At 34.1% G+C, this 12,239-nt stretch overlaps 1 protein-coding gene across 3 annotated transcripts in view; it reads right to left on the minus strand.

The window, feature by feature from the left end:
* Positions 1-12,239, minus strand: part of DMD (dystrophin) — a 1,714,964-nt gene that overhangs the window by 550,421 nt on the left and 1,152,304 nt on the right. For all 3 annotated transcript variants that reach the window (XM_061178412.1, XM_061178413.1, XM_061178407.1), the window contains one exon: positions 9,991-10,202. In XM_061178412.1, the coding sequence (XP_061034395.1) occupies positions 9,991-10,202 (212 nt within the window). The remainder of the gene's footprint in view (positions 1-9,990; positions 10,203-12,239) is intronic.

Raw genomic sequence — 12,239 nt, forward strand, 5'->3', positions numbered from 1 at the left:
TATGAGTTCTTTTCTGCATACAAGTCTCTTATCAGATATATGATTTGCAAATATTTTCTCCCATTCTGTGGGTTGTCTTTTTACTCTCTTTATGATATTGTTTGCAGCACAAAAGTTTTTAACTTTGATGAAGTCCAAGTTACGTATTTTTTCTCTTGTCACTTTGGCTTTTGGTGTCATGTCTAAGAAAACACTGCCTAACTCATTGTACTCCTATGTTGTCTTATAAGAGTTCTCATATTTTAGTTCTTATATCTAGCTCTAAGATCCCCTTTTGAATTAATTTTTTTGTATGGTGTGAGGTAGGGTCAAACTTCATTATTTTGTATGTGGACATTTAGTTATGCAAGCATGAACTTTTGAAAAAATATTCTTTTCCCTTTGAATTGTCTAGGCACTCTTGCCAACAATCAATTGACCATAAATGCAAGGATTTAGTTCTGAACTTTCAATTTTGTTTCATTGATCTATATGTTTACCTTGATGTCAGTACCACACTGTCTTGATTACTGTAGCTTTCTAGTAAGTTTTGAAATTAGGAACTGTGTGTCCTCCAACTTTGTGCTTTTTTCAAGGTTGCTTTGACTATTCTTTGTCCCTTGCATTTCAGTATGAATTTTAGGATCTACTTGTCGATTTCTACAGAAAAACTGGTGAGGATTTTGATAAGAATTGCATAGAGTCTGTAGGTCAATATGGGGATATTGCTCTCTTAACAATATTAAGTTTTTTGATCTGGGAATATGGCATGCTTTTCCATTTACTTAAATCTTCTTTAAATTCTTTCAGCATTATAGTTGTCAACGGAAAAGTGTTGCATTTTTCTTATGCCTAATTATTTTATTTTTTTGTTGCTATTATAAATGGAAAAATTTTCTGAATTTCATTGTTCAGATTATTCATTGCTAGTATATAGAAAAATAATTGATTTTTGTATTTTGATCTTGGATCCTGCAAATTTGCTGAATTACATTTTTAGTGTATTCCTTAGGATCATCTATATACAAGATTATGTCATCTGCAAATAGATATAGTTTTACTTCTTCCTTTCCAATCTGGATGACTTTTATCTATTTTTTCTTGCCTATTTTCCCATCCTGAACTTCCAGTACCATGGTAAATAGAAGTGGTGAGAGCAGACACCTTTATCTTGCTCCTGATCTCAGGGGAAAACATTCAGTCTGTGAGTCTGTTTCTGTTTTGCATATACATTCATTTGTAATATTTTTTAGATTCCACATATAAGTAATACACACTATCTGTCTTTCTCTGTCTGGCTTATTTCACTAAGTATAATATTCTCTAGGTCCATCCATACTGCTACAAATGGCAGAATTCCATTCTTTTTCATGACTAATATTTCATTGTATGTATGTATGTGTATATATATATATATATATATATATATACACACACCACATCTTCTTTATACATTCATCTGTTGATGGGCATTTGGGTTGCTTCCATATCTTGGTAACTATAATTAGTGTTGCTATGAATACTGGGGTGCATGTATCTTTTCAAATTAGTGTTTTCATTTTTTCCAGATATGTACACAGGAGTGGAATTGCTGGATCATATGGTAGTTCTACTTTTAGTTTTTTGAGGAACCTCCATACTGTTTTCCATTGTGGCTGCACCAATTTACATACCACCAAAAGTGTACAAAGGTCTTCCTTTTTCTTCACATCCTTGTCAACACTGGTTATTTGTAGATCTTTTGATGATAGCCATTCTGACAGGTGTGAGGTGCTATCTCATTGCTGTTTTCATTTGCATTTCTCTAATAATTAGCAAATGTGCCTTTTCATGTGCCTATTGGCCATCAGAATGTTTTCTTTGGAAAAATGTCTACTCAGGTCTTCTCCCCATTTTTTGATTGGGTTGTTTGTTTTCTGATACTAAGCTGTATGAGCTGTTTGTATATTTTGGAGATTAATCCCTTGTCAGTAGCATCATTTGCAAATATTTTCTCCCAGTCTGTAGGTTGTCTTTTCATTTTGTTGATGGTTTCCTTTGCTGTGCAAGAGCCTTTAAGTTTAATTAGGTCCCACTTGCTTATTTTTGCTTTTATTTCTTTTGCCTTAGGAGAGAGATCCAAAAATAATGTTGCTATGATTTATGTCAAAAAGTGTTCTGTCTATATTCTCCTCTAGGAGTTTTATGGTTTCAGGTCTTACATTTAGGTCTTTAATCCATTTTGAGTTTATTTTTGTATATGGTGTGAAGAAATGTTCTAATCTCATTCTTTTACATGTAGCTATCCAGTTTTCCCAGCACTACTTGTTGAAGAGACTGTCTTTTCTCCATTGTATACTTCAGCCTCCTTTGGCATAGATTAATTAACCATAGGTGTGTGGGTTTATTTCTGGGCTCTCTATTATGTTCCATTTATCTACGTGTCTGTTTGTGCCAATACCATGCTGTTTTGATTACTGTAGTCCGAGAAGGTGATACTTCCAGCTTTTTTCTTTTTTTCTAAAGATTGCTTTGGCAATTTGGGGTCTTTTATGGTTTCATATGAATTTTAGGATTATTTGTTCTAGTTCTGTGAAAAATGTCAGGGGTATTTTGATAGAGGTAGCATTAAATCTGTAGATTACTTTGGGTAGTATGGCCATTTTAACAATATTAATTCTTCCAATCCAAGAGCACGAAATATCTTTCCATTTCTTTGCATCATCTTTAACTTCCTTCATCAGAGTATAGGTCTTTCACGTCTTTGGTTAAGTTTATTCCAAGGTATTTTATTCTTTTTTGATGTGATTTTAAACAGAAATTTTTTTTTTTTACTTTCTCTTTCCGATACTTCATTATTAGTGTATAGAAAAGCAACAGACTTCTATATATTAATCTTGTATCCTGCAAATTTGCTGAATTCATTTATTAGTTCTACTAGTTTTTGGGTGGAGACTTCAGGGTTTTCTATATAAAGCATCATGTTATCTGTAAATAGTGATAGTTTTACTTCTTTCATTTCAATTTGGATGCCTTTTATTTCTTTTTCTTGTCTGATTGCTGTGGCTAAGACTGCCAATACTATGTTAAATAGAAGTGGTGAGAGTAGGCTTCCTTGTCTTATTCCTGAATTTAGAGGAAAGGCTTTCAGCTTTTCACTATTCAGTATGATGTTAGCTGTGGCTTTGTCATAAATGGCCTTTATTATGTTGAGATATGTTCCCTCTATACTCACTTTGTTGAGAGTTTGTTTGTTTTTATCATGAACAGATGTTGAATTTTGTCAAATGCTTTTTCTGCATCTACTGAGGTGATCATGTGTTTTTTTTATCTTTCCTTTTGTTAATGTGGTATATTATATTGATTTGCAAATACTGAACCATCCTTAATCCAATTTGATCATGATGTATGATCCTTTTTATACATTGTTGGATTTGGTTTGCTAATATTTTGTTGAGGTTTTTGCATTTATATGCATCAAAGATATTGGCCTATAATTTTCATTTCTTTTTTTTTTTTGTAGTGTCTTTGTCTGGTTTTCATACTAGGGTAATGGTAGCCTCATAGAATGAATTTTGGAGTGTTCTGTCCTCTTCAATTTTTTGGAATAGCTTGAGGATAGGTTTAAGTTCTTTATATGTTTGGTAGAATTCTCCTGTGAAGCTGTCTGGTCCTGGACTATTCTTTGCTGAGAGGTTTTTTGTTTGTTTGTTTGTTTGTTTTTACTAGAAAATCAATTTCACTACTAGTGATTGGTCTGTTCAGATTGGCTGTTTCTTCTTGATTCAGTCTTGGCAGGTTGTATGTTTCTAGAAAATTGTCCATTTTCTTCTAGGTTGTCCAATTTGTTGGTGTATAACTGTTCGTAGTATTCTCTTAAGATTTTTTGTATCTCTCTAGTATTGGTTGTTATTTCTCTTCTTTCATTTCTTATTTTGTTTATTTGAGTCTTCTCTCTTTTCTTCTTGGTGAGCCTGGCTAAAAGTTTATCAATTTTGTTTATCTTTTCAAAAAACCAGCTCTTGGTTTCATTGATCTTTTCTATTTTTTTGTTTTGTTTTGTTTCTATTTTATTTATTTCCTCTCCTATATTTATTATTTCCTTCATTCTGTGGACTTTGGGCTTTGTTTGTTCTTTTTCTAATTCCTTTAGGTGGTATGTTAGGTTGCTTATTTGAGATTTTTCTTTTTTCTTGAGGAAGGCCTGCATCATTATAAACTTCCCTCTTAGAACGGCTTTTGCTGCATCCCACAGATTTTGGAGTTTTGTGTTTCCATTTTCCTTTGTCTTGAGGTATTTTCTGATTTTCCCCTTAATTTCTTCATTGACCCATTACTTTTTTAGTAGCCTATTGTTTAGTCTCCACATGTTTGTTCCTTTCTCATTTTTCATTCTGTAATTGATTTCTAGTTTCATACTGCTGTGGTCAGAAAACATGCTCAATACAAGTTCTATTCTCTTTCTCTGGTAGCTGTAAGACTATTAATTTTTAAGGCTACTGTGTAGCTGGGAGAAACTGATGGGAATAGGCCAAGTTAAAAAGTCTCAAACCCTGCTGTTCTTAGTGAAGTTCAGTAATTTACATATTGTTGCCAACCTCTGGTTAATTTCCAGAGTTTAGAAAAGGCAATTTTAACAATTTTGCAATTTGCTGCTTTTATGGAGGAGTGGATTTACAGAGTTGCCACATTATATTTTCAAGCATGGAATAAGTTAAAGTGTGAAAAGGAAATAAGGCAAAATATGGTGCAATCAGAGCATAATGCTATCCAAGTCTTTGTGACTCTGCATTAAATATTTATATACTATAGCAGTACCTGGAAAACCACCCATTATTTTTCCTGTGCTCTATCAGTGATGTAGGAAGCACTCTGTTTGTGTGCTTTGAGAAATTTAATAGCTTCAAACATACTTTGGGAGGAAAAGGACTATCAGGTTATTGATTCTTTCTTCTTAATCATGTGGGATCTTTAGGGGAGAACAAAAGGGAATAAAGAAACTACATGAAAAAATGGCAGGTCCTAGGAAGAAGTTTTCTGATAATGTTTTTCATTACTGTATCAGAAATCCAAACCTCAAACTACCAGGGTGGGTCAATTTGCTGATTTAATTTTGTGCTCATCCAAAAAGTAAATAAAATGTGTGAAAGGAGAATTTAGCTTCCATTACTGTATATATCTTTTTGGTAGATAAGGATACTATCTAATGCCACCCATCCCCTCAAATAATGAAAACGACAAGGCTCTACTTCCATATTTGAAAAATAAGTTCTCTCTGATTAGTTTCTTTCCTGGTAAAATAATTTGCAATCCTCAAATAGCTATCAGATTTACTACATATAACAAGTTCAACTTCTAAAATTAATTACATGATTACAGTGTATCTACATTTCAAGTTCCCTAAAGAATGTCTTCAAAACACATATTTTGCAGCCTTGGAAACCTTTATTTAATAATTTGATAAATTATTGTGTTTCTCACCTCAGATAGTTTTAAGTATTATATAGCTAAATCAGCTAGGCTCAAATAAGATTTCACTTCTCTACTGAATTCATGTACTCTTAGCTCAGCCAAGCACAAAACAGCTAATGCCGTCACGTTTGAAAAGCTTTTATGCTGAATTTGACACAAAAGCAATCACAAGAGAGACAAAAAAAGGAATTTCTCTTTCAAAAGCTGAAAGGGGAAAAAAAATAAATGAAAATTCTGAGCCTGGATAAATCTCTCTTGACACTGGAAAAGAAAGTTTAAAATCATCAAGAAATAATTTTTCCAAAGAATCCACTGCCAAGTTTGGACCAATCTTAATAGCCCAGGAAACAGGTTGTGAAATAAACCAAGATTCTGCCAAATAAAAGAAATCCCATGATGACCATTGCTGGCAGTTTTAGGTGCCAAAGGCATACCATCTTACCTCTTATGAAAGTTAAATGGTATCATCTCTCATAGGATTCTGCCATAGTCTTTTGGCAGACATTTTGATTAGGATGGAAATCCTGTATGATTTCCCATAATATCTGTCTTTCTATCTCAGAAGAGCATTATTGTTTTACTAGGGCCATGTAGAAGAGCAAATGAAGCCATGCAGTTAACAAAATCAGCTACTTACTCATCTTATGTTTTTGTTTCCAAAAAATTAAGGGTTATATAGGAAAGAAAGAAACTAAACATACATTATGGGCATCATTTAATGATCTACTCATTAATTATTGACACGATGGGCTATCTACAGTCTATTCTTTTGCCAAATACTTACTGTTGCTATCTCCTTCCACCTTGTCTATGCTTTCAAGATGGACTTTTCCCAGATGCCATCTCAGATTTGAGTTCTACTTTGTGAAGGGGCTGTTGTTATTCCAATGTTTTCTCCACTATTTTTTCTAACCAAGAGTGGAGGTTTTCTAAATGTCTAATTAGTAGGGAAATGGTGAAAGATGGAACTTAATGAAATATTATAATTAAAAATGATAATTGTTAAAAGTTATGTAGCAACATATGTATTTATATAATACTAACTTTAAAATCAGAATTCAAAATTTTATCTACATTATAAAGACAATTAAAAATATGTAGATAAGAAATGGAAGAGAGGGGAATTCCCTGGCAGTCCAGTGGTTAGGGCTCCATGCTCTCATTGCTGAGGACCTGGGTTCAATCCCTCGTTGGGGAACTAAGATCCCTTAAGCCGTGTGGTGCGGCCAAAAAAAAAAGAAATGGAAGAGATTACAGACAGAGGTTAGCAATTATGAATCATGAAAATATCAGAATTATGAGTGATTTTTTTCTTTAGCTCAGGTATAGTGACTGGTTTAAGTTTTCAAGGAGTGTAACGGTGCTGGTGGTTGGCTTTGAAACCATTTCATTGTGACAGTGAGGGCAGTCATCAGTGATGCTGCTCCAAAGGAGGCTGGCTGCTGTAATCACAGCTCTCCAACTCTATAGAGACAGCCTGATGACTGCCTCACGAGGCTCACCAGCTCTCTTGTTAACCCTAGACACACAGACTAAGAAAGAATTCATGGAGCAAGGAGATCCTGGTCAAATTAACCATTGCCTATTATGTCTATTTTCACACTTTCTTCCTCAAAGAAAATTGTAAGTGATAAGCCAGCTAATATCATTCAGGAATGATAACACATTAGACATAAAGGCAGTCCTCCACTTTATAAGGCTCCCTGACTTTTATAAGAATTAAACATTGTAGTTTCATTAAAAATGGAATACAATTTGCAATTATCTTTTTAGCTTTTCACAGTAGAACAAAATACGAAAACTTCTCCCTGGTATACTGTTTCACTGCTTTCATTTTCCACCTGTTGGCTCATCAGTAATATAATCTTACTTGTCAGTTCACAACTACAATGGTCTCTCTTTCTGATCCTCACGGTGTTTTCTTGATTTGTTTTAGCCACACAGACAACGGGTTAAGGAGGAAATCTGTGAGGTCATTTACAAAAGAGGGAGGAGATATGGGGATATATGTATAGCTGATTCACTTTGTTATAAAGCAGAAACTAACACACCATTGTAAAGCAATTATACTCCAATAAAGATGTTAAAAAAAAGTAATTGCTATGCATTCGTATCCCAACTCTGCTGCTTTTAAAGAGGAGTTACTGAACTTCTCTAGGCTTTCAATTTACTTATCTGTAAACAGGGAACAATAATAGTACTTTTCATGGAAAGTTTTCGGGAGGATGAAATAAGCCAATATATGTGAAGTGGTTAGCACATTTTTTGACAAAGAGCCAAGTACTCACTAAATGTTAGTATTAGGGTTAGTATTACTTTTAGTTTTAGCATATGTCATTTAGGAAATGGACAGGAAAATTACAGCTTTAGTTTTCTTTATGTTAGGAACTTACACTGAAGTTACAGCAATATACATCATTAAATTCCTAACATATAACACAAACAAAAACATAAGTTTCCAAAGATAATGGCTGAGCCATTTTTAAGATGCAGTTTTAGATGGACTATTCAAAAGCAAATTTTTATTTCAAAAGTTTGACAAGGATAGCAATTATAATACAATCTTGTCTTTGTTTTAGGTGTCCAAAACACCTTACTTATTTTGATGAAAAAATTGTTTTGTTTTCTCCTTTCATATTTTCTTTTGCAACTCTGTCTCTTATTTAAAGCTCCTTGCTTTTCCAAAAGCTATTAAACCCAAATCATTCTTGCCATCACTTTAGGATTCTTGTATGTTTTAAGAGTATTTCTCAATTGCCAAATTTCAGAGTCTTCTTGCCCTGATCAACTCTGTCTCTATATGCCTCTCATCTCTCCTTTCCCTCATCTATCTCAAGGGTCCAATCCAAATTCTTTTTCCCTGGTAATTCCTCCTGACCAGTTAACCACTTTGTTCCGTGATCCTCTAGATTCATAGAACCCTAAATTTTTGAGAGGAAAAAAGAAATAGCATAACATACTGAGTACGTGATGGATAAGACCAGAACCCTCAAGAATAACCACATGGATTCTATGTTTCACATAGTCAAGTGAAAACCTGGAAAACCCATCATTAGAAATTCCTAATTCATCTATGCTCATCAAAGGGAGAAAATCTTAGTGGTAAAAAGTATCTTGTGAAAGAGAGAATTTTTATTCATCTAGATGTTGCCTCCAACAAAGGTACTGATAAGTTTGTAAAATCCTATGTGGCGTTCTAACATTCTTGTCATATAAATAAAAATCCTGTCCTCATTGCTGTTCAGACCCTTTGGAAAACTAGCTATGACAAGGACTGGCTAAAAGCTCACTAGTTCATTATTCCCATTCATTCTTCCTGAAATTAAATTGGGAACAAGTTCTGGTCAATGGGTTTTGGGTGGAAGTGACGTCCATAACCTCGAGGCCTGGCCATAAAACCCCATGTCTTGACCACATTCTCTCTTACTCTTCTGCGGTGACTTTGGGCAGCCATGATTTTAAAATTATAGTTTGATAAAATTAGAAAAGTTTGGACCCCCAAGTCACCATGTAGGGGAGAGCTCCCAAGAAGGGTTCTTTGACCTCTATTGAACTATGACACAACCAAGGAATTAATCACCATTGTATTCAGCTACTGAGATTTCAGGGTTTATTTTTCAAATAAACCTAGTGTAAATAAATATGCTATGTGGCTTAGCATAGTCTAAACAATGATTAATTTAGAAATGGGAGCCATTCCATGCAAGAAAACTTTATGGCTTTTTTCTCAGATGACATAGGTAATTTGAGATTCAAATACTTGTTTAGCAGAAGGCCTTTTCCTACCAGAAAAAAACCCTAGAGAGTGTTTTCATCAATGTGATCAAGTTCTCACTATGTCACTTCTCTGCTTAAAATCCTCTAAGGACTACCCATTGTTTAGCATTTAAGGTCTTTCCAAACTGACCTATAAATATGAGGCTTGAAAGGATTCAATATTTATAAAGTACCATGCATGGTGCTTGATAAGACATAGTCAAACAAATTTTATTTCCTTTCCTTTTTCTGTTTCATTTATCCTGAAGAGTTCTAGATTATTAAGTGGAAAAATATATGATGAAGTTTGGGGTGCGGGAGAGGAAGAAGAAGAAAAGGAAGAGAAAGAAGGGAAGTTGGGCTGGAGGTCAGAAAATGGGAGGAGAAAGTGAGAGTACACCTTATCCCTACCTTATTCTCATACCCACCCTTCCCTTCTCCATTCACTGCCCTCAAATACAGTAGGAAGGAGTAGACCTGTTACTTTTTCTAAGAAGGAATGAAGTCCATCTGATTGACTTCATGATACTACAGAAGTACGTGCAACAATTCTGAAGTGATCTTAAAAGATGATGCAGTGTGAAAACCAGAGCATTGTACCTAATTTATTAAACAAAATTAATTTTAACATTGATATTAACCATCAGTTTTCCTCTAATCTCTACTTTACTTTGACTGCAAAGACTACTGTTCATTTCAGCTTGTTTTCTTTTAATAAATTAACATTAAAAATCATTAGATTTTAATCCCTGGTATAATTTTATCCAGTGTATTTTATTTTAAGAACATATCTTTGATACTAACCTTGGTTTCTGTGATTTTCCTTTGGATTGCATCCATTGTGTAGGGACCCTCCTTCCATGACTCAAGCTTGGCTCTGGCCTGCCCCAAGACCTGCTGAGCTTCTTCCTTAGCTTCCAGCCATTGTGTTGAATCTTTTAACATTTCATTCAACTGTTGCCTCCGGTTCTGAAGGTGTTCCTGTACTTCATCCCACTGACTCTGAATTCTTTCAACTGGAAAAGAAGGAAAAATGAATATATGGGAGTAAATGCTAGTCTGGAGGAGACATTTGAAATTTAACATCCAAATATTATCTCACATTTTATATTACTTATAAAAGAAATTGCAAGAGGGAAGAGATATGGGAACATATGTATATGTGTAACTGATTCACTTTGTTATAAAGCAGAAACTAACACACCATTGTAAAGCAATTATACTTCAATAAAGATGTTTTTAAAAAAAAGAGAAATAATTGAAAAAAAATTTAAGTACAAGCAAAAAAAAAAAAAAGAAATTGCTCATTGTGTTACAGCTAGGATGATGGACAATGGAACTTCTTACTTTTTTCAAAGGTAAACATAAGTTTTTGTTAAATCAACTTCCTGAAGGTGATCTAGAACATCAATAGTACATGTGAAAATTTAACTGTGTCTATTCCTTCTTTTTTTTTTTTTAGTTTTAAAAGCAGGATAAAACATTTATTAACATAGTATATTAACACAGTTGTATAACTGAATGCAAGACCTTTTCACATAATATCCCTTAAAGCATCTCAAGCACTACATGTCTAAAACAGAACCTATAGAAAAGGAACTATTTCTTTCTAAAACAAGAGCCTGTTACTTATTTTCTCTTTCTCAGTCACTGTGCCAACATGTTGACTAACCTGATTTTTCTCATTTCCTAACTGTGCAAATGTCATACCATTTACTCAGCCCCAAGTAGGACATATCTAAATCATATGCCTTCTTCTCCTTTTCATCCACACAAACAAGTTCCCCTGAATCTATCTTTTCATGCTCTTCCTAGTGCTGTAGTTCACACCTTAATTTCCATTTTTATCTAGGATGTTGCTACAATCTTCAAACTACTCTTTTTTTTTGAATTGTAGAAGTTTATTTATTTTTTTATAGAGCAGGTTCTTATCCATTTTATATATATTAGTGTATATATGTCAATCCCAATCTCCCAATTCATCACACCACCACTCCCCTCCCCAACACTTTCCCCCCTTGGTGTCCATACGTTTGTTCTCTACATCTGTGTCTCTATTTCTGCCCTGCAAACCGATTCAAATGTACCATTTTTCTAGGTTCCACATATATGCATTAATATATGATATTTGTTTTTCTCTTTCTGACTTACTTCACTCTGTATGACAGTCTCTAGATACATCCACGACTCTAAAAATGACCCAATTTCGTTCCTTTTTATGGCTGAGTAATATTCCATTGTATATATGTACCACATCTTCTTTATCCATACGTCTGTTGATGGGCATTTAGGTTGCTTCCATGACCTGGCTATTGTAAATAGTGCTGTAATGAATATTGGGGTGCATGTGTCTTCTTGAATTACGTTTTTTTCTGGGTATATACCCAGCAGTGGGATTGCTGGGTCATATGGTAATTCTATTTTTAGTTTTTTAAGGAAACTCCATACTGTTCTCCATACTGGCCTTACCAATTTACATTCCCACCAACAGTGCAAGAGGGTTCCCTTTTCTCCACACCCTCTCCAGCATTTGTTCTTTGTAGATTTTCTGATGATGCCCATTCTAACTGGTGTGAGGTGATACCTCATGGTAGTTTTGATTTGCATTTCTCTAATAATTAGTGATGTTGAGCAGCTTTTCATGTGCTTCTTGGTCATCTGTATGTTTTCTTTGGAGAAATGTCTATTTAGCTCTTCTGCCCACTTTTGGACTGGGTTGTTTGTTTTTTTAATATTGAGCTGCATGAGCTGTTTACATATTTTGGAGATTAATCCTTTGTCCGTTGATTCATTTGCAAATATGTTCTCCCATTCTGAGGGTTGTCTTTTCGTCTTGTTTGTAGTTTCCTTTGCTTTGCAAAACCTTTTAAGTTTCATTAGGTCCCATTTGTTTATTTTTGTTTTTATTTCCATTACTTTAGGAGGTGGATCAAAGAAGATCTTGCTGTGATTTATGTCAAAGACTGTTCTTCCTATGTTTTCCTCTAAGAGTATTATAGTGTCCAGTCTTACATTTAGCTTTCTAATACATTTTGAGCTTATTTTTTGTGTAC

Source organism: Eubalaena glacialis, chromosome X (assembly GCF_028564815.1).
Source record: "Eubalaena glacialis isolate mEubGla1 chromosome X, mEubGla1.1.hap2.+ XY, whole genome shotgun sequence".
NCBI lineage: Eukaryota > Metazoa > Chordata > Mammalia > Artiodactyla > Balaenidae > Eubalaena > Eubalaena glacialis.